This window comes from Sapajus apella, unplaced genomic scaffold (genome assembly GCF_009761245.1).
Source record: "Sapajus apella isolate SASKATOON/1434 unplaced genomic scaffold, GSC_monkey_1.0 scaffold41, whole genome shotgun sequence".
Taxonomy (NCBI): Eukaryota; Metazoa; Chordata; class Mammalia; order Primates; family Cebidae; genus Sapajus; species Sapajus apella.
The window spans coordinates 7562892-7586813 of record NW_022436981.1 but is presented as its reverse complement, the minus strand read 5'-3'; the positions used below and the strand labels follow the sequence as shown (position 1 = coordinate 7586813).

Below are 23922 nucleotides of genomic sequence, written 5' to 3'. Positions count from 1 at the left end.
GAAAGACATTCAGCTTTTTCCCATTCGGTGTGATGCTAGATGTGAATTTGTCATATATGGCTTTTACTACGTTGAGTTATGTTCTTTTCTTTTCTTTTCCTTTCTTTTCTTTTTCTGAGATGGAGTCTTGCTCTGTCTCCCAGGCTGGAGTGCAATGGCATGATCTTGGCTAACTGCCACCTCCGCCTCCTGGGTTCAAGTGATTCTCCCACCTCTGCCCCCCTACCCACCACCCCCCGAGTAGCTGGGACTACAGGCATGTATGTCACCATGCCTGGCCATTTTTTTGTATTTTTAGTAAGACGGGGTTTCACTATGTTGGCCAGGCTAGTCTTGAACTCCTGACCTTAAGTGATCTGCCCACCTCAGCCTCCCAAATTGCTGGAATTATAGGTATGAGCCACCACACATGGCCAAGTTATGTTCTTTCATTTCTTAAGTTTGTTGAGAGTTTTTGTCAGGAACAGATGTTAAATTTTATCAAATGATTTTGCAGAGTCAGTTGAGATTACCATATGGTTATTTTCCTTTATTTTGTTAATGTGATGCATCACATTTATTGATTTGCATATGTCAAAGCATCCTTGCATCCCTAGTATAAATCCCACTTGATCATGGTGCATTATCTTTTTCATGTACTGTTGGATTTAATTTGTTAGTATTTTATTAAGGAACTTGGCCTCTATGTTCACCAGGGATATTGACCTATAGTTTTCTTTTTCATTGCACCTTTGTCTGGGTTGGGTATCAGAGTAACACCAGCCTCTTAGAATAAATTAGGGCAACTTTTCTTTTCTTGAATTTTTTTGGAATAGTTTGAGAAGAATAGATGTTAGTTCATCTATTCGTAAAGTTTTTATTACAATTCAATCTCATTACTCATTATTGGTTTGCTCTGGTTTTTTTTTTTTTTTTTTTTTTTTTGAGACAGAGTTTCACTCATGTTACCCAGGCTGGAGTGCAATGGCGCGATCTCGGCTCACCGCAACCTCTGCCTCCTGGGTTCAGGCAATTCTCCTGCCTCAGCCTCCTGAGTAGCTGGGATTACAGGCACGCACCACCATGCCCAGCTAATTTTTTGTAGTTTTAGTAGAGACGGGGTTTCACCATGTTGACCAGGATGGTCTCGATCTCTTGACCTCGCGATCCACCCGCCTCGGCCTCCCAAAGTGCTGGGATTACAGGCTTGAGCCACCGCGCCCAGCCTGCCCTGGTTTCTATTTCTTTCTGATTCAATCTTGGTAGCTTTTAAGTCTACAGGAATTTATTATTTTCTCTAAATTTTTCAATTTGTTAGTATGTAGTTATCCATGGTCATCTCATGATTTTCTATATTTCTGTAGTGACAATTGTAATATCTTCTTTTTTATTTCTGATTTTGCTTATTTGGGTTTCCTCTTTTTTATTTTGGTCACTCAGCCTACTCATTTATCAGTTTTGTTTATCTTTTAAAAAAATTAACTTTCCATTTTGTTGATCCTTTGTATTATTTTTTAAGTCTCTATTTTGTTTAGCTCTGCTCTAAACTTTCTTCTTCTAGTTTTGGGTTTGATTTGTCCTTATTTTTTTTAGTTCTTGATATGCATTGTTAGATTGTTTATTTAAAATCTTTCTTTTGTTTGAGATATGTGTTTACTACTATAAGCTTGCCTTTAACACTGCTTTTGCTATATCCCCATTAGTTTTGGTATGTTATGTCAATTTTTATTTTTTTCAAAAAATTGTTTGATTTCCTCCTTAATTTCTTTCTTAGCCCAGTGGTCATTCAGGAGCCTATTGTTTAATTTCCATGTTTTGTACAGTTTACAAAGGTCCTCTTATTATTGATTTCTAGTTTTATTTCATTGTAGTAATAGAAGACACTTGACATCATTTCAATTTTTACAAATTTGTTGAGACTTGTTTTGCTTTCTAACTTATGGTCCATCCTAGAGAATGTTTCATGTGCTGATGGGAGGAATGTGCACTTTGTAGTTATTGGATAAAATGTTCTGCAAATGTCTGTTAGGTTCATTTGGTTAAATGTACAATTTAAATCCAATGTTTCTTTGTTAATTTCTGCCTAGATTATCTGTCTAATGTTGAGAGTGGGGTGTTGAAGTCCCCACTATTATAGTATTGGAGTTTACCTCTCCCTTTAGATCTAATAATATTTGCTTTATATATCTGGGCACTCCATTGTTGGGTGCATACGTTTAGATTTTTTACATTCTGTTGCTGAATTGATCCTTTCATCATTACATAATTACCTTCTTTGTCTGCCTTTTGCTGTTTTTGACTTAAAGTCTGTTTTATCTTATATAGCTAAAGATATTCCTGCTTGGTTTTGGTCTTCATTCGTATGGAATATCTTTTGATATCCCTTTACCTTCAATCTATATCTATCTTTACAGGAGAGATAGTTTCTTATAGAAGGAATACAGCTGGGTCATATTTTAATTCATTCAACCAATCTGTATTTTTAAGTGGAAAATTTAATCCATGTACATTCAATGTTTTTATTGATATTTCCTTTTATTAGTTGATTTCTTTTTGTTTTGTATATTTTTGGTTTCCTTTTTCTCTTATTGTTTATCATTGTGGTTAGGTGGTCTTATGTAGTGATAGCATTTGAGTTCTTTCTCTTCCTTATTTGTGTTTGCTCTACCAGTGGGTTTAATACTTTTGTGTGTTTTCATGGTAGTAGACATCTTTTCACTTCCATGTGTAGGACTCTTTTAAGCATTCCTGGTAGAGCCAGTCTAATGGTAGTAAATTCCCTCAGCTTTTGCTTGTCTGGAAAATACTTTTTTTTTTATCATCTTTCATTTATGAAGGATAACTTTCTTGGTTACAGTATCCATGGGTAGAAGTTGTTTTTTTCTTTTTTTTCTTTCATCACTTGTTAAATATACCATCTCTGGGAGCAACAGCTAGCTGCAGCAGATGCTACAGGTGGGAATGTCAATGCAGTTCCAGAGATGTGGATATGCAAGGACTGTTGGCCCCTGTGCAGGATGCAGCTGGGTTGGAAACAGACTGTCAATAAAGCACCTTTCCATAGCTGTCTAGGACTAAAGAGTGTGTGAAACCCATGGGACCTACCATGAACATTCCTCTGGAACTGTGCCTTTGTGCAGTCTTCAGGCAACTCTCTGTTAGTCTCAGGGGTCTGTGAGAACCTAGGGGCATCCCAATGGCTAGGATGCAGAAGTCCATGGTGAAAATGTGCACTAGTGGGGGTCACTCACTTACCCTTTGCATGCACTAAGGAGCCTTTCCAAGCTTTCAGCTGATCCCAGCTGAGCAGACTGCCATATTTTTCTCTCCTTCCTTGGTTTAGGCGTTTCATGCCACTTCTCTGTTGAATACTAGATGGTATATTTGAATTTTAATTATCTATTCCTTATTTTGGTGCTTCTTTATGGAGAAGGCAAGTGCCGGATGCTTAGTCTGCTATTTTGAAGGCCCTCCCCTCAGAATCTCCCATTTAGTTTACTTTTTTTCAGTTACTTCAGAGTTAAAATTATCTGCTTTACTAGATTTTTTGAGGATTAGTAAGAGAAGGGAATATTTCATCACCTATGTCACCAAATTATGATAAATCTTGAGAGGTTTATGTGAATATTTGGAGGGAGAAAGGTGAGATTGCTTACATGTGTATGTTCTCTGAAAGAATTGATTTAGAGAGTTCTCTCTCATATTAAGCATGTCTGGCAGTAAGCAGGGGAAGTGTGAAAGCAATGGTGAACTACATCATTGGGTGAAAAAGCACAAGTAATTGCCCTGTATTATTCTGCACAAATTTGTTACCTTGCTCTTTAAAAGTGTTTGGTTTTATAAAATGAGAACCAAACTTAGCCTTTTTTGCTTCTCACACAGCAGGATTAATTCAGAAATAAACTTAGCAGATGGTGAAAAGAAGGTGCCAACCAAATTTAATCATTTTACTTATTAATATCCTAGAGTTAGCTAGCTATGTTAACTAAAAATAAAGGAGAAGGTACATTAGGTCTGATTTTTCTGACTCATAATGACAGCCATGCTTAGCAAGGTGATCAGATATTATAGTATATCTCTAAGTCACTTACATAAGTTAGTAGTACCAAATTATTCCTGTACTTTGTAGCTGATGGAGAGTTTAAATCAAATCTTTCTGTGTTCTTATATTAGTTTCTTCTTGCTATTATAACAAGTTACCATAAATTCAATGTTCTAAAATAAATATAGGTTTATTATCCTATTGTTCTGGAAGTCAGGAATTCAAATAAGTTTCACTGGGCTAAAGTCAGGTTGTCAACAGGGAAACTCTAAGGGAAGAATCTGTTTCCTTACCTTTTTCTATGTCCAGAGGCCATCCATATTCCTTAGCTCAGAGTATCTTCCTTGTTTGCAAATTCAGTATGGCTGGTCAAGTCTGTCTCATGCTCATCACTGACGTTGACTCTTCTGACTTCCTCTTCAACATTAAATACCCTTATGATTATATTGGGTTCACCCAGATATTTCAGGATAATCTCCCTACTTTAATGTTAGCTGATGAGCAGTTTGAATTCCATATGCTACCTTAATTCCCTCATGTCACACAATATAACATATTCAAAAGTCCAGCGATTAAAACAATTTATGTTTTTGAGAGTCTACTATACTTCCAACAACAGTCCTGTCTTCCTATATGGGTCCCACATTAAACCTTGTTCGGATCCTGAAGGTTTCTTTTGGAAAAAAAAAAAATGCAAACACATGTAAAAGTGGTTCAAATAAGGTTTATTACAAGATGTTATCCCATGAGTTGAGAATAATCTAAACTTGTGTTATTTTTTCTTTTCAGGGATGGCAATTAAACACCTCTTGTTTTTGGTTGCTGCTGCTTGCTTACTGCCTATGTTGACCATGAAAGTATGTGAGGGTTGTATGTTTCATAATTACTTTTAAATAAAGCTAAGAGCTAACATTTAAATAGAATTCACTACGTTAGATGCACTGTTGTAAGGCCACTACACACATTACTCACTTTGTTTTCACAATAGCCCTGTTAGGCAAGTACTCATCTTAATACCATGTTATTCAGAAGAGAACCAAAGAATAGGAAGGGCGAGTCATATGGCTAATATCTGAGAACTAGGACATGGCAGGGCCTGAAATTATACTTAATCAGTTAGCTCCATGGGTCCATATCTATTTCATTGTAGCCCCTCTGGATAATACAAGCAAAAAAGCTGAGAATGCAGATAAACTATATAAGTTTTTACTATAATAAGAATTCAAAATGTCAAAATTAAATATAAAATGGAAAGGTGCCAACAGCACAGAGTGACGTGAGGAGCCATAAGTGATGGTATCAAGATATATGACCTGAATCTCACTCATTCTTAAAAACAATAATTTTAACAGTCACAAAACAGGAGTAAAACCCTCAATGATATAATAGCTTATGATCAGAGAATAATATTCACCTTTAAATAACTTCAATGATATAAAGAAAATAATATATATTTTAATTTACTCAAAATTTTATGATTAACTGAAATAAATAACTTTGGTTTAGAAAATGAGTGGCCTTTATATTTTCATAGGCCAGGTAAGAGAAGTAAGAAATAAAAGGCACTTAGTTTTATGGTTGAAAAAAATCCTTATGCATTAGGCTATTCGGGTGTTGGTTTGGTGTTTGGATCCTATTACTCACTCCTCTTCCCCAAAGAGAGACTAGGTGGAGCTCATGTTTAATGTCCAGTAATCCTCCAGTAAGCTGGAATTAGAGTCCTCAATAAGACTTCTTCCTTCCCTCTGATTATCTGACCATTTTACTTCCCCACCATGAAAGGGCGACTTCCATGCTTCATAATAAGGAAAAAGCTAACCTGCAGCATAGCAACCATTCCAGAGGAAGGGAGAAAGGCAAACAGTCAGAAACCTATATTTACCGCCAAGACCTAGTACTAGACTGTCTAGACCACTTAGGCCCAGTTCTGGGAAACAGCCTAGCCCAGATTGCCATGTGAAAGAAGAAATTAGTATCACTAGTTAAAAGTCCAGAGCAAACAGCAGATAGGTAGAACTCCACCCATCCAAGAGAAACCATACCCAATTTGCTTTTGACCAAGAATATAAAGAAAAAGTAGAAGGCATTGATAAAACAACATGTTTATGTTCTATAACAGAGAATTATTAGAATATTTTCATACATTTTATAGACAGTTTGGTCATAAAATAAAGGCTTAAGAATTTTAAATTTAAACCAGATGATAAATTAAGCCCCCAACACAAATTTATTACATAAACTTTTAATGAGTCCCAGTTAAAGTAAATAATGTGTTGAATTTGCCCACACACACACAAAAAATAGTCTTATGCTTTCTTTTTTCAGACTCCAGTAGAAAGCAAATAAACTAACCACCAGACCTGAATGGTATTTTAAACTTCCAATAGTGTCAGAGTTTACTGGGATATTAAGCATCTAATTTAACATAAATTGCTTTTACTATTGATATAGGTAGTTTTCCATGACAATCTGGCAAATGTTACCCAAAAAGTTTTTTTAAGGAAAACTATAGAGAGTTATGATCAGGTAACGGGCAGGCTGAATCTTGTCTGAGCTAATTAGAGACTTCTCTGAGCACATAGTAGACCTGGGATCTGAAGAATAAGTTGGTCTTGCAAGCTCTCTAGGTGTACTATCAAAGGTACAGGCATGGGCAAATATTCTAAGGCAGGAAGGAAATTGGCACATTCAGGTAACAACAACCAAAAAAAAAAAAAAAATCAGTGTGTCTACAGCAGAGATAAGTGTGTGTATGTATTTATATCCTAAATAGAGGCTGAAAAATAAGCAGAGTATTCAAAGACCTTGTTAAAGATTTAGCTCCTCTTTTTATGAATGGTAAACTGTTTTTAAATTTTTTATTCTGAATGATGAGTGGAGAATGGATTATGAAAGGATGCAGCAAGCAGTGGGAGAGAGAATATAATCGACGTAGTAAAGCATTAGTGGATTCAGGGAGGCCAGTGGAAAGCAGGCAGTAGCCACAATCAGTCCAGGTGAAGGAAGCAGAGAAGGCTGAAAGGAAAGAAAAAACTAGTGTTTTGTTCCTTACACCAGAAGAAAGAGTATTTCTACACCAAAAGCTTAGTCATAGGAATCAGCAACCAATAAACCAAGTAGAATAAAGTCAGTAAACCAACATTGTATATGCAAATTGAGCTTGTCAGAGACCTTAAAAGGAGAATTTTTAATGTAGGGTTTCCCAACTTGAACCTTATTGCCATTTTCTGTGGGACAATTATTTGGTGTAGTGGGGGCTGTCCTGTGCCTTGTAGGAATTTAGCAGTAGCATCCTTGCCCTCTATTCACAAGATGGCAGGAGCACTCTCCCCCTGTCATGCCCATCATGACAACACCAAATTTCTCCAGACATTGCCTAATGCCTAAGCAATGAGGGAGGTGGATCACCTGTGATAGAGAACATATTATTGAAAAAACGGGGGGAAGTAAATGCAAGAGTCTGTTACTTGGGAAATTATAGACAGCCAGATTTGTCAATGTTTTCCAGAATATTGATAGAGAAAGAGAGTAGAGACAGAGAACAATAGTTGAATGTGAAAGTGAGGTAAATGAGGAGATGTTTGCTTATTTAAGATGTAAGCAGCATGTAGCCAGGCATGGTGGTGCACACCTTTAATCCCAGCTACTTGGGAGGCTGAGGCAGGAGAATGGCTTGAGCCTAGAGACAGAAGCTGCAGTGAGCCAAGGTCGTGCTACCACACTCCAGCCCGGGCAAAAAAGCCAGATTTCTTCTCAAAAAAAAAAAAAAAAAAAAAGATACAAGCTGCAGAATCATAAATGAACACCACTGGGAAGGGCCAGAAGGAAAGAGTGGCAGTCAGCAAACACAAAATGAAAAGAAAATAAATAATGTAAGATTTGGGGGGATGATAGAAGAAAATGGACTTAATAACACTGTTGGAAAGTTGAGCCTTAGAAAGATTAGAAAGAGTGACCCATTCTCTAGTACCACAGAAGAGGAGGAAAGAAAGGGACAGATACAGGTAGATGGGTAGACTGGGTAAGGCAGTTGAAGCAGCTGCCTCTGATGGCTTCTCTTTGCTGAGGGAAGAAGGAGGTTTCGCAACCTACTGAGAGAAGGTAGTTGTGAATAGGGGAGAGTGCAAAACTTCTACAATAATGTGGAGAGTGGCCGAGTGAGCTAACAAAACAATTCATTAGAACTGATTAGAAGAATTAAGGAACTATTGAGATCAGTCATACTGATTTGGGGTCATGCAGGTTTGTGTTGTTTTGTGAGACATTTTTCTAGCAATGCTCAGCTGACAGAGCAGGCAGGAGAATTGTCAGTCTCATCCAAAGTTGTGGTGTTTTCGGTAGGTATTTCTAGATGAGGGTGTGCAGACAAAAGACTCAATATTGTAAAGGGAGAGTTGCTGAAATTAGAGAACACAGATAGAGAAGAAAGACAAGACAAGAGACGGCTAGTAGAGAAAAGGAAGAATGAAAAGGCTCTATTATATTGAAGGGCAGTCAGAACGGCTGATCTTGGCAACTTGGAAGAACAGGAAATTCTGATCAGGCAGGGAAATGCTTGACCAGCATTTTGGGAAGTACGGTGTTTTGGGATGATCATGAGATATTGTTGGTCACCATTAAAGTGAGGATAAAGCGGACCAAAGGAGAAGTCTACAGGAGGAAGATTTTAAGGGCCTATGACATCAAAGAGTTGGAGTCATCCATGTGGATGTTAAATTCCTTTGAATTGACTTCAGAAATTTGGGTAGAAAAGATGAATTCATTTCAGGAAACCCAATTTTTAGGAATGAGAGGAAGTAAGAAAAAAATTCATGGTAGGATGTTAAATAAATGTTCAGGAATGAGGTATGAGAGGCATGTGTCATGAGTTTTTCTGGAGCAGAGGTTTTCAGAGGAGCAAGGAGAGTTACCATCTGGGAATAGTATGTGGAATCATGCGGGTCCTCAGCCTCTCCTCCAGTCCAAACAGAGTGAGTTGCAACATGAGAAAAAAAATGACACCACGTGAGTACGTCCACAGAGGCAGTCTCTAAAGGGGTCTTCTAAATTCTATATTTACGTTTTCTCTCCATACCCTAAACTATTGATATAAAATAAATAACAGTGAATATTTCTATATTTGTGTAAGTTTGGTGCTAGATCGTATCCATTCATAAATTGTGCTGATGTTCATGTGGTAATTAAGGAAGCAACAAACACCACTCACATTATAGTACATTAGTTTTGCCACATTAAAAAAAAAATGAAGTACATGTGATATCACACACACACACACACACACACACACACAAAGATGTTCTTTATAGCAATTAATGCTAACCTAAATACTTTGGCCATAAATTTTTCTTCTTAGTGAGCTTCAGAATAAAAAAATAAATAAATGAAAAGAACAGTCACAAATTCAAGATTGTACGCTGAATTTGAATTCCATGTTATACTGTCTCACACATACACTTGAGAGCATTGATGTTTTCTCACATGAACAGGAAGAAGACACCCAATTTGTATTGAAAACACTTCCAGCTTTGTCCTCAATAATGAATCTCTTAGTTTGGGTTCTCCCAGACACACACCACTAGACCAGGGTTCAAGTACAAGTAGTTTATTTGGGAAGCAAAGAGTACATTTGTTGTAGGGTAGGAGGTGTGGAGAATAAACCAGAGAAGTGAGTAAGTAAAAGGTGTGATTTTAAGACATTCCCTTTTTGGATCTTATTGCCCAGTTAAAAATGCTTCAATGTGGCCCAAAGTATGAACTTGGGAAAGCCCTAATCACAGGATAACCAATGCATTATTCTGAGGACTAATGTAATGTCAGCCCGAAAACTTTCCTAGTTTTCTGAAATACTCAAAACTAGCACTGGAGAAATTGAATCCAATATACTGAGACATTATAAATTCAAAAATGCTATAAATCACTGTTTATTTAATATTAAACTATAAAACTGCAAAATATATGTGACAAATTCCACTTAAAAGAAGTAACACTAATTAATTAATAATTTTCTGGTAACAGAAGAAATCAGCTAGAGAGCAATTTACTAAGCTCCTCACTGAATTGGCAAATGTACAAGAAGAGATCGTTACTGTACACAACAGCCTCCGAAGAGGAGTAGTTCCACCAGCCAGCAACATGCTGAAGATGGTAAGATCAAACAATAGCAACGTACATGATGGCAATAATAGTAACGGTGTTTACTGAGTTTTTATTAAGTTCTATGCACTTTTAAAATGTTACAAGTTTTATCTTCACAACAAATCTTTTACATAAAGAAACAGAGGCCCAGAGATGGGAAGTACCTTTCTGATGATTATGTGGTTAGTCAGTGACAGACCTCAGCCAGTCGAGCTTCACCCCTCTCTGCCCTCAGACAGTGCTTCTCCACCTTTTTAATGTGCTCAAGAATCACCTGAAGAACTTAGTAAAGCACACCTTCCTGGGCCTCCTTCTCGGATACCCTGATTCAGGAGATCTGACTTGGATACCACAGCCAGCTCCCAACTGATGCTGCCAGTACGCATGACAAATATTGATTAACAAGTTACCTATGCATTTCTAGCGGTCTTCATTGGGCCGTAGTCCCGAGGCTAAGACACTCATCTGACAGTTAAAATGTCTGGATATCTAGTTACTTGATGTGGCCAGGTAAATAAATATTGGCAAGTTTATCCCCCACTTTAATTGCATCCCATAAAGAGGCAGAGAAATTATTTCCATTATAAACCTGGTATGCTCTGCTACAAGACAAATCTCAGATGTTTAGGTGATTACCCTCACATTTGTTATCCAGCAGCACCACTAAGTTTCATGAGCACCCTCAGCCGGCTTCCTTGAACCCTGGACTGGCATATAGCAACACGGGTTAGAAATAGTGCAGGCTCTGCAGGGTGATTCTAAGGAACACCTTTCTCTTGCAAATGATGAAAAGGATGAAATAAGGAAATAGATAAATGATTTTGAAATTTATCTCTTAATCACTTTAAAATCCAAAGGGGTATTTGAACTAAAAATAAAAATCAATAGCTTTCATAGGCATTCCTACATGGTGTTGGAGCAAACATGCATATTGTATCTATTATTAATAGACATTTTTCTAATACCTTGTTATATTAACTCATTTCATTCTCCCAATACAATTTTCTTCATTTAACAGATTTTAACACTGAATCTAAGGAAAATTGAGTAGCTTATCCAAAATCATGAGTACTAGAGCCCAGATTAAAATGCAAGTATGCCAGATCCAAGAATCTGGAGAAGTAGAGTCCAAATTCCTTGATTGCCAAATGAGCAAATAAATTTACCTAGGAGATACAAACGAGGTTAAAGTGAAAAATATAGCCTCCAATTGGAGATTGGAGATAAATGGCACATGCAGAAGAAACACTGGAAATAATATAAGAATATATACATTCAAGTGCTAAGGTACAAAGGTATGAAATACCAACAAGATGATAAAAGTAAGTGTGCCAGTGAAACTGAGCAATATTTCAAAGGAAATATGAGGGTTCAGCTTCTCCATAAACAATGCATAGGACATGTATAGGATTGCACTGATAGAAGTAGCAACAGCAAATTTAAGGAACAAGAGGACTGAAGAGTTAAACACAATTACAGGCAGAGACTTTCTAAAAAATAAAAATAAATGTTTCTGAACATAATATTTGAAGCTGATTAAGTAGAGCCTCTTGTTAAAGCTGGAATGCAGACCTTTGGTACCATCATAAATAGCAGCTTTAATTTTAATTTTGAATATGTCACAAAAAGAAGTATCTCACCAACATTAATCAAAAGTAATGTCCTATACAGCTTCTTCAAAGTACAAACAGCCTGCTATATTTTAACCAGATAAGTTCTAGTTCTGGCAAGTTTTCTTCACTAGTGAGTGTGATGGTATTCCCCGTGCCCAGAGAGCCTATACACTTGTCAATGTGTGGTGTCATCTCTGCTCCAACAGTTAGACATAGCCATGACTAAAATAAATCTTTTTTTGTTTGAAATTATGAAATTATCAAAACCTGCAAAACCATGTTTTTACCCCGTGCTAGGTACTGAGCTATTTAATTCATCTCAAGGTTTAGTCAATTCATCAACCTCAAGAGTAATTCTAAATATCTACCACAAGATGGCAGCATATACACATAATAATTATATTTCACATGCTCAGGACAATACTGAAAATGAGTGTCCTCCAAACATTCTAAAGAGTAGCGGAAGTATTCACATAAAAACCTACAGTAAAAACAAACTCTACAACTTCTGTTGGCAATGTGTTATATGCACATATAACGGTATTCTTTTAAATTCATATATTTGTTGCTGAACACCAGGTTCAGCCAAGGTCTGGTTTCTTGCAGCACAGAAAGCCAATCAGTAGATGAGTATTACCAATTACCTGGGAAGAAAGGCTTTGTTGCAGGTGCTATCAGTCTAACTGTCAAATCCCTCCCTCTCCCTAACCAACCAAAGTTAAAGGTTTATATAGGATGGACGGAAAAACAGAAGGGACAAGGAAAAGGAGTTGGCCAACAGGCAGCAGCTGTGTCTTCTTATCCAGGTGTGACGATCAGGAAAGCCTCACTTCCCTGCTATCATCTGGGGGGCCTGATGGTGGGTTTCCTGGAAAGGGAACTCAGATAAGACAAATGTTCATAATCTCAGTCCTTCGTAAAAATTGGGCAGTTTCATACGCACCACAATGATAGAAGAGTGTTAGGGAGATCATTTGTCACAGATACAGAATTTCTCCCTTCCTGCATTGGGAGAACAGCTGTCACTTAGTCATACCTGACCAAATGCTTCAACTCAGCACAGCTGATGCACACTGAGAAGTCAGTACTTTGAAGCCAGCCTAAATGTATCCAAATTGTCTTTTTGTCAATTATTTATAGTGTGACCTCTAAAAGTTACTTAACGTCTCTGTGCCTTACTTAGTTCCCTTATTTACAAATAGACATAATATTACCTCTTTTGTAGAGTTGCTGTGAGGTTAAAGTGAGAGAAAATATACACAGAATTAGTGACATTCTGGCATGTGAAGTTAGCTTTTATTTTTGTAATTCATCATTTTAGATGTAGATATGACTGTGAACTTCCTTCTAATCACAGCCATCATTTATTGAATACTTAAAATTTGGCACATCTTAATTGTATTCCTTGGATTATCACATTTGAACAAACCTTTGGGCATAAATTACAGGTAACAGTTTCCAGATGGATAAACTGAGATCCAAAGAGATAAAATAATATGTCTGAGTTTAAACTACAAATAAATTACTAGGCTGGAATTGTAACTCTGGTCTGTTTTCCTGGAAGCATTTACTTAAATTCTCTACTACAGCTGAGAGAGAAACTATCTCTGAATGTTATTACCAAGTTTTGGATTTGTGAATTCAAGGACCAACATAATAAATGAACATTGTTGTCTTTCTCTTTCTACTAGGACATTTAACAGTAATCTCATTATTTACATTTTAAATTTACACAATTAAAGATATTATATCTCGTGGATTATTAGAAACAATAAATTAGAATCTAATGAAAATATTAATTAGAACGTGTGCTTTTTTTTTCTTTCCACTGTAGAATTGGAGTGAGGAGGCTGCTCAAAATGCCAGAATGGTTTCAAGGTATTGTGATATGACAGAGAGTAACCCACTTGAGAGGAGACTTCCAAGTAAGTGTGTATCCATATGACCTGCCTTCGGACTCAAAAAACAACAGTAAAACAGGGATTGTTAAGTAACTTGATGAAAGTAAATTAAGTCATCTAGATTTCTTTATTTGCACTGGGTCATACATGGCAGTGAACTGTGAACCACTACAGTATTTTAACTCATTAATTCTTTTAAGGTTTACATGTTTACATTTTCAGATTCCAAGTTCTTACTATCAGGAAAAATGAATCAAAACTCTCAGTATGGCGGACTAGTAGAGTACACAGCTAGAGACGTAGGTCTCCATTCTGAGTAGTCATGTCCGCTACTCAACGGTAGCACCATGGGGATTTGTTCCGTTATTTGGAACAATAATGTAGTTGAGAAACAAGTTATATGCAACCCTCCTGAGCTGCCCATGAGACAATTTCACGCGCTCAAAAATGAGCCCATCTTAAAGCATATGAATTATATAAATTAGGTAACTTACTGCTAGTTTCCAGGAAATTAAAAAAAAAAAATCAGTACTTCCGTGTTAGGCTGTTTTTGTGTTGTTATAAAGAAATACCTGAACCTGGGTAATTTATTGAGAAGAGATTTAATTACCTCACGACTCTGCAGGCTAGAGAGGATGCATGGCACCCACATCTGCTTGGCTTTTGGTGAGACCTTAGGAAGCTTACAGTCATGGTACAAGCTGAAGGAGGAGCGAGTGTCTCACATGGTGAGAGAGAAAGCAAGGATAGAGAGTCGGGGGGTGCCACACACTTTTAAACAGCAAGATCTTGTGAGATGTCATTCGCCATTATGAGGACAGCACCAAGCTATATGAGGAATCCACCACCGTGATGTAAAGATCTCCAGCCAGGCCCCACCTTCAACACTGGGATACATCTCAGCATGAGATTTGGAGGGGACACCATTATGAAGACCTGTGTGTAGCTTCTGTTAAGCCACAGACCCTGTTAAAGCTCTTAGGCTTCTCTGATTTGGTTTTACCAATCTCCGGCAGCTTGGAAGCAGCAGAGAATGAAATGTTGATTGATTTGATTTCAAAGCTTGTTCACTATCTACTATCAACTTTTCACCAAACTTGAGTACCACATGCTCACTCATCAATGAGGAAGCAGGCTTTCAGCAGGGATACAACTGATTTTACTCCCTCTCAGAAGATGTTATCAAGATGATCAGTGAACCATTCATAAAATAAAAATGAGAAAAGTCTCCTTGCATAGTATTTCCAATTTGTTCAGAGTATGACCAGCCCATTTTCTCATTTCAGATACTTTTTGTGGAGAAAATATGCATATGACATCTTATCCTGTATCATGGTCAACTGTAATCGGAGTCTGGCACAGTGAGTCTAAGTATTTCAAACATGGACAATGGACGTCAGCAGATGATGGCATAACAACTGACCACTACACTCAGGTAACCTGTGTGCTGGCAAGCACACACATTATTTAAGAGATAATCATGAATGTGGAAACGTAAGCCAAGAAACAACGGAAAGTCATTCTACCCTCTCATGGTAATTTTTACTCAATTTACCGAGTTCCTCTTACAATTTGAAATAGAAGGAAGTGTTCTGTTCAAAATATGGCTTAGAGAAGATGCCTAACCTCCTAGTTTCCTTCTCTACTTGCTAGATTTTCCAGAAAGTCACAAAATCATAAGACATCAATCTCATTTGACATTTGTAGTGTGTGTAAAAAGTGAAAATAATGGTACCTTGTAATACGGAGAACCCCCTGATTTCTGATTTTAGTTTTATTGTGGTAAAATATGCATTTAAAAATTACCATTTTAACCATTTTTAAATGGCTTCATGTTCAGCATTAAGGTAGGATGAATGTTCAGTGGCAATATGTCCACTCAAATTGCTGTGCAACCTCATGATCAGAATGTTTTCATTTTTCCGAACTGAAACTATGTGCTCATTAAACAACACCCCTCCATTCCTCGTCCTACTTCCCCAAACCTCTGGCAACCACCACTCTACTTTCTGTCTCTATGAGTTTCACTACTCAGAGTACCTCACACGTGGAATCATACAGTATTTGTCCATTTGTGTCTGCTTTATTTCACTCAGCATACTATATGAAATTCATGTTCATCCATGTTGTAGCTAAACAGTATTTCACTGTGTATATATCACATTTTGCTTGTCTGTTCTGATGGGCATTTGAGTTGTTTCCATTTTTTTGCTATTTTGAATAACACTGTCTTAAACATTGGTGTGAAAATGTCTGTTTGAGTGCCTGCTTTCAATTCTTTTAGGGATATGCCAAGAAGAAGAATTACTGGATCACATGTGAATACTATGTTTATTATTTGAAAAACTGGAGTACTATTATATTTTCTATTGCAGCTGCACCATTTTACATTCCCACCAGCAATTTACAAAATGTGCAATTTCTTCACATCATCGCTCTATTAATCTGCTTGGAATGCTGTAACAAAATACCACAGCTGGGTGGATTAAACAACAGAAATTTATTTTCCCACATTCTGGATACCGGAAGTCTATGATCCTGATAAACCACAGTTTCTAGTGAAAGCTTTCTGCCTGGCACCTTCTCACAGTGTCCTAACACGGCCTTTCCCCAGTTCAAAAGTAGAGCCACACAGAAGCAAGGATAGAGACAGAGACAAGAGAGATTGTAAGAGCAAGCTGTCTAGCATCTTTTCTCATAAGGACACAAATCCTACTGGAACAGGGCTCAAGTCATATGACTTTATTTAACCTTATTTCATTACAAACTCTGTTGTTAAATGCAACTACAATGGATGGAAGTTATGGGTACAGAATATGAATTTTAGGGGACCAATTCAGCTCATAACATTGTAGTATTGCCCCTTCCCAACAAATGTATTTTCACCTCACATGCAAAATACATTCATTCCATCCCAAGTGCCCTCAAATTCTTAATTTATTCCAGCATCAACTCTAAAGTCTAAAGCCCAAAGTCTTATCTAAATATTATCTGAATATTATCTAAATGCATGAGATTCAAGGTGTGGTTCATCCAGAGGTAAAATTTCTCATGTCAGTGAACCTATGAAATAAGAAAAGTTATTTGCTTCCATAATACTATTGAAAGACAGGCATCAGATAGACATTCTCATTTCAAAAGAAAGAAATAGAAAAGGAAGCAGTGATGGGTCCCAAGTAAGTCCAAAACCTAGCAAGAGAAATGTCATGTGACATTAAGGCTTGATAATAATTCTCTTTGGTTTTATGCTCTGTGCTCTTGGCCAACTTGGGGGCAGTCTTTGGCTGCCATGGCTCTGTGGGCAGCCTTTTCCCTTTAGCCCAGTGAATCAGCCTCATCAAATGACACTCTAAAGAGGCCCTGCTAACATGGCTGTTTTCAGAGATCACCTAAAGAGACAATACTGTGAAGCTAAGCAGGAAGCAACCTTGCCCCCTGGACCTGTAGTGGGAAGGGCAGCCACCATGATCTTTGAAGCATTTGGGAATTCATTCTTCCCTTTTTTTTGAAGGACAAAGCATGTTTGCAATAAAATACAGCTATCATTTCATTCTGAAGAGACTAAGAAGTCTGACAACCTTTCTTCCTTCACTTAGGTCTGTTTCTCTGTCCACTTTAGTTCACACTGGCAGTACCTCTGCTATATAATCACGCCTCTATTTCTGCTGAGATGTATGATTAAATTTTTAAATCATATCCATGGTATCTTTATCAAACGGCTGCTCAGCGACATCCTTAGGGTATTCTTTTGAAAATACTTTCTCATTTTCTGCAATATAGATGTGCTAATAATTTTGTAAATCTTCAAGTTCTGGTTCTTTTTTGCATAAAGATTTCTTCGATTTCTTTCTCTCCTCTTGTAGTTTACTATAAGTGGTAAGGAGAAACCAAACCACTCCTTCTACCCTTTACTCTGAAATCTCCTCAGCTAAATATCCACGTTTGTTGTTCATAACTTCTGTCTTCCACAAAACACTAGAAGACAGGGCAGCAGCCATTTTGTTTGCTACTTTGTAACAAAGATTACCTTTCTTCCGATTTCCAGTAACATGTCCCTCCTTTATATCTGAGACAGAATAGACTTTAATGCCATTATTTCTATCAACAATCCCTTCAAGGAAATCTACATTTTTTTTATAGCATGCACTTGAAAACTTCCAGTCTGTACCCATTACCCAATTCCACGGCTGCTTCCACATTTTTAGGTATTTGTTACAGCAGCATCTCAGTTCTTGATATCAAAATCTGTTTGTGTGCTCAGCCTACCATAACAAAATATCACATTCCTGAATGACTTCAACAACATATTTTATTTTCTTGAATTTATGAAGGCTGGAAGTTCAAGATCAGAGTGTCAGTGTAGTTAGTTTTTTGAAAGGATTCTTTTTCTGGCTTGCAGACTGCTTCCTTTCACTATGTTCTCACATGTGCCCATTGGTAAGTTTCATAAAATCTAAAATAAAATCTACTTGAAATAAAGCCTACTTAAATTTGATGTTAAAAGCCAATAAAGATAAAGCATTTTAAAAGATAGGCATAATCACAGAAATTAATGTAGAAACCTAAATAAAACATCAGTAAATAGCATTTTCTTTTAAGATTGATACACTTAGACAAAAAGGGTATGTGGCAAGAATCCAGGAGTATCTCAACATTAAACTATTTAATCATATAATTTACCTTATCAAGGGATTAGAGGATTAAAATAAAATGAATATCTAGAAAGCTAAAAATCTAACAAATTGTGGCCTTGATTCAAGCCTTCTATTTCCTATATAAGTCAACTAACCCACAATTTTATCACAAAAGCATTATCTTATCACTGTGATATAGTAACTGAATTCTACTACCTTTGGATAATCTTGATTTGTCTCCTTCAAAGTCAATCAGCATTACTTTCCAAATGGAACACATTTTATCAAAATATCTCATTTCCTGTTTCCAAGGAATTAGGACAATGAAATCAAACAAATGTGATTTCATTTGCTTAAAATTTAACACAGTAGAATACAGAAACATTTTACAATCCACCAGTTATGTATTCCTTTCATGATTAGTAGATGGTGGAGCTAGGACTAGAACCCAGGTCTGAATCCTAGTCCAGTGGTCTTTACACAGCTCTTAGTCTTTCATATGCACTTGAGGGATGGGAACTTCATTTCACCTGATGTTCTAAAAATCAGAAGCAGGTGAGGGCAGGGAAGGGCAAGGAACAGATGATAGGGTTCCAAGCAGAATGAACTGAACAAGAAGAACGTTAATTTGAAGTTGAATAAGCCCATGACAGCAGGCCTAATGGGGGAATACACTGCAAGGCCTTTCCAGATATTTTCCGACGTTTTCTGTAGCCTTGTATAAATACATTAGTATGCTCATAGAAAAGTTTTGCAAAATAAAAGCTCTTTTTCTAAAATTGTTTGTGTCTGAAGACCTAATGAAAAAAGTTTCATTTTCAATTTTTCTTTGCTATGGGTTAAAGGAACAAATGAATAAATTAATTTCAATAATCTTATTACCAATTCATGTATATCGAGAATATTGCAAAACAGAGGTTCAGCTGCATTTTTATTAAAATTATATTTCTGGTTATGTGCTCCATTAGATTCTGAGTTCAACAGGGTCTCTAATGGAAAATACACATTGGTAGAAAATGATAGGAAGAACCTGCAAACAAAGAATCTACACCATAAAAATTTTTATTCCTGGTTAGAGAAAGTTTTAGTAAAATCTTAGGCCGGGCGCGGTGGCTCACACCTGTAATCCCAGCACTTTGGGAGGCCAAGGCGGGTGGATCACGAGGTCAAGAGATCGAGACCATCCTGGTCAACATGGTGAAACCCCGTCTCTACTAAAAATACAAAATATCAGCTGGGCATGGTGGCGCGTGCCTGTAATCCCAGCTACTCAGGAGGCTGAGGCAGGAGAATTGCCTGAACCCAGGAGGCGGAGGTTGCAGTGAGCTGAGATCGCGCCATTGCACTCCAGCCTGGGTAACAAGAGTGAAACTCTGTCTCAAAAAAAAAAAAAAAAAAAGCTTAGGTTAGCAGCAGGTAATTAAAAGCCATATGGTGTGAAGAGATTGACACCCATGCATGACTCTCTTTGTAAAGAGAAAACAATGTTTCATCTAAAAGAGTCACAGCAAACATGTTCTCTAATCAAGAACATGAACGGAAATGTCAGGAAAGTCTCTAGGATTAGCTGTGAGAAAACTACCCAGGTTCATGTAGGGCAGGGAAGACAAGCGGGAAAAATCACATTTACTGAAAGCATCGCATTTTGGACCACATAAATATTTGAGTGTTTAATCCCACCATTCGCTTGTAATGTAGAGGACAGCATTGTTGTATCCCATTTTAAAGCTGAGAAAATGAAACTCCGAGACATAAAGCAAATTTCGAAGTACACCCTACCCAAGAAGTGAATGATGGAATTTAAATCTGGGTCACTTTTCCTCAAAAGCCAACTTTACAATATGTACTCTACACTATGCCTGTTCTCTGACCAATAAGGAAAAGTTTCTTCCAAGCTTTGATTTTTACATAACCACCAAGCGGCCTTCATCATGTAAACTGATAAATTATCTTGTCCACAAAAGTTTGACAAGAAGGGGAGAAAGAGCCAGCACTCATGATAGCCACTCATATTTTGTTCCAATAAGAATGAGTCATGGAGAATTGACATGGAGTTTTATTATCTCTGAGTATACTGGATATGATGGGTTAAATGAGTCCTATGCATAGCCATGTACCGCCCATGTACTTGGAAAGGCCACATTCAAGTACCTTTTGAACATCAGCCTCTTTATAGCAAAATGATCAACACTCCCTTTTGTACCTTTACCATTTCTCTACTCATCTCTCCTATCCCAGAGAAAATGAACATTGGGATTTTTTAAAATTAGAAATTACATCTAGAAACCCAACTTATTTTCAAAAAGGAAAACTGACAATAAACAGAGACAATGCCAATTATCAAGTCACCCTCCCCTGTCAGCTGATTTTCTCCACCTGGTTTTCATTGTGGGTGGCGATGTGTGTGGAGGTGCATGTCTGGTATCTCTAGACACATGAGAATCCTTTTGTCTCTATGACTTCTTGTTAAGCCATGCCCAGAGTAAACCTAAAAGCAAACATGTTTACTTTTAACCATGGATGACAATATTGAAATTATAGTCGTTTAGTAAAATATCTAATCTGCAATAAACAACTCTTGATCTTTGCAGATTGTTTGGGCCTCGTCTTACCTGATTGGCTGTGCCGTTGCATCATGCCGTCAGAAAGGATCACCTCAGTATCTCTACGTTTGTCACTATTGTCATGAGTAGGTATTATTCATTTTTAACATATATATCCTCCTAAAGTAACCCAACCTAGTTTTTCAAACATTGGCTTTTTTGTGCACAAATGTTTATAGCAACTTTATTCATATAGACAAGAGTTGGAAATAACCCAGATGTCCTTCAAAGATGAATGTTTAAACAAGCTATAGTTTGAATCTCAGCTACCTCCTAGTTATGTGAAAACACGTATTTAGTTATATATTATTCCCTTGCCTGCATTTTCTCTTATTTAAAAAAAACTCCATTATATTTTCAAAGCAATTTACCAACAGTCTTCCTACATGTCATTGATTCTTCAGGTAATTATTATATGAGACAAACAAATTTGCTTAAGCAAAGAAACAAGAACATTTACTTCAACAAAACAAGAGTATTGTTAGACCAAAAGAATAGATATGCAGTAGAGTTTGAAATGGGAACGTATGGAAAGACCCAAGTGTCTTTCCCTGTACTTAGCTATCAAATCAAAAAGTTGATGTATGTCTTCTCTTTAAAAATTAAATTTACACGTTATAGATTCTATCACAGATACTAGTTGCAATTTCTAGAAAATTTAATCTGATTGTTTCGGTAAGGGTCTGGTGCACCTTCTCCTATCAGCTGTGATTATGAAGCAAGATTAAGTAAGACAAGGATGACTGCAAGGCCTCTCTGTGTGGCTCCAGTGATGGTTATCAAAAAAGGGAAGATTGTTCAGAGCTGGATAGAAATGCCTGATATTTGACTGAAAATGCCAGTTCAATATCACTTCTGCTGATGAAAGTCGGTAACAGGTCATTAGGTATTTCCTTCAGCTACATGTATTTCCTAGATTAACGCATAAGCCTTTCCTCCATAAAGTGAGCTCTATGCATGGTACTTAATCACTGTCTCCCATATAGATAGCATAATACAAGATGTTCAATATAAATCAATGAACGTGATTTTTTTGAAAACACACTACCATACTTCACATTTTCAATTGGGGCCTCCACTATCACTATTGACTCAGAGTGTAATATCATCATATAATAACTCTATATGAGTTACATATAAATTGTGCTGAAGACAATAAAATCTCTTTGCTCCTACAACACATCATTTGCAAAATGTATTTGCAGGGGTTGGTGGTCTGCAGTGAATTTCAACTGATCCAAAAAAGAAAAGTACAAAAAAATGGAGATCTATGACAGAATTTTCTCGGTTGAGGATTAGTCCAAGTTGCTGGCTAGATTTCTTACAGAATTTAGTAATAACCTCCTTTTCAAAAAGAAATTTTAGCAGCTCAGATAAACAAATATCAGATTTTGAAAGGCTTTTTAAAACCAGAACATTTACTTTTTTTAAGTTATGTTAATTAAGAAGCAGAAATTATCTATGTTGTGTTTTTAGAATTGTCTTTTCTTTTTTGTTTTTCCTCTTGAGATAGGGTCTTGTTCTATCACCCAGGCTGGAGTGCAGAGGTGTCAACATGGCTCACTGCAGCACTGGCCTTCTGGGTTAGAGCTATCCTCCCACCTCCCCACCTCAGCCTTCCCAGTAGCTGGAAATACAGGCATGCATCACCAGGCCTGACATTTTTTTTCCCCAGGCTTATCTCAAACTTTTGGGATCAAGCAATCCTCCCACCTTGCCCTCCCAAAGTGCTGGAATTACAGAATTACAGGGATAAGCCATTGAACCCTTCCTGTCTTTTCCAAAGTTTCAAATTAGTCCAGAACTAGAACTTCTCATCTACTCTCTTTCCCACACCCCAGCACTTTAGTTTTATCCATGCTGATGTACTTTCCTCTTATGTATAAACCATCTGTTTCAACAAAAGACATTCACATGTAAAAAGTTTCTCATGACATAGTGAAAGATGGAGTTAGAACCTCTGTAGTGTGTCTCACTTGAGATTTTCTTCTTAACATTGGTAAGAATCATGCCCTTTTAGGTGACGGTTTACCGAGTCCTTATAGGTATTAATGAAGAATAGCGTTCTATTGTAATTGTCTCTAAAGCCCTCTTGCTTGTAAGTTTTCTTGCTTGTACTTGGCAGTATCCAGAGTTTCCAAGTACTGTTAGGATTTGACTGTCCAAGGAGATGTGCATATTGTCTGAAAAATATTTTCATGTCACTCACATTTATTGGTTCTATGCACTAAAAACTTATAGCTATAAGACTGGAAATCTTACACCCATCTTAAAAATTATCACTGTTCTTTACAAGAATGTTTAAACAATTTGTTTTTAAAATTGGTTGTACATTGTAAAATGTTATATGCATTTTTCACAGATGGGTTTTATGGAATCACTTTTTTTTATTCTTTAAGGGGAAATGATCCTGACACAAAGAATGAACCTTATAAGATGGGCGTTCCGTGTGCAGACTGCCCAAATAACTGTGAAGACAAACTTTGCAGTAAGTTTTATGCATTCTGTTTGTTTGCATTAAACCCATACATCCTTTAAATTAAGCATTGAAGAATATTGCACTTTTCTACAACTTTCATCTCACTTATACCACAGAAAATATGCAAATTATTTCTGCTTACCCCTCCCCCAATTGCCAGAATGACTCAGACCATTGATTTAACTTATGGCAAAGGAAGTTACAACGTCTAGGTCTGAGAACTTGAGTTCCCACACAATAGATAAAAATAGTTAATTACAGTCAAATAAGAAAAAATGTGAGGTAAGTGTAGATTTTTCTCTGCTCTCTAAAAAGTTCTTGGCCCCCCTTATTGCAGTCCATAATTTAGTCCCATTGCTTTCAGTTTACCAGTGTTCTCCAATTGGCTGCTACTCCGTGACTACTCAGGTTGCCTGACCACTTATAGCAGTATGCCGTTTATCCTGAGTGATCCTTGTTCTTCTGTGCTTCCTGTGAGACATCTAAGAAGTTAGCTGATGCTCACATTATTCCTTACAGCCTCTTTTTTTTTTTTT

The 23922-nt window shown here is 37.0% G+C and overlaps 1 protein-coding gene across 3 annotated transcripts in view; it reads left to right on the top strand.

Moving 5' to 3' along the window:
• Positions 1-23922, top strand: part of CRISP1 (cysteine rich secretory protein 1) — a 35245-nt gene that overhangs the window by 7743 nt on the left and 3580 nt on the right. The window contains exons 2-7 of one of the 3 annotated variants that reach the window (XM_032299360.1): positions 4811-4878; positions 10037-10165; positions 13604-13694; positions 14957-15105; positions 20896-20993; positions 23307-23395. In XM_032299360.1, the coding sequence (XP_032155251.1) occupies positions 4813-4878; positions 10037-10165; positions 13604-13694; positions 14957-15105; positions 20896-20993; positions 23307-23395 (622 nt within the window). In that variant the 5' untranslated portion in view covers positions 4811-4812. Of the gene's footprint in view, positions 1-4807; positions 4879-10036; positions 10166-13603; positions 13695-14956; positions 15106-20895; positions 20994-23306; positions 23396-23922 lie in introns of those variants that run through there. The other 2 variants (XM_032299361.1, XM_032299362.1) reach the window with 2 other exon arrangements.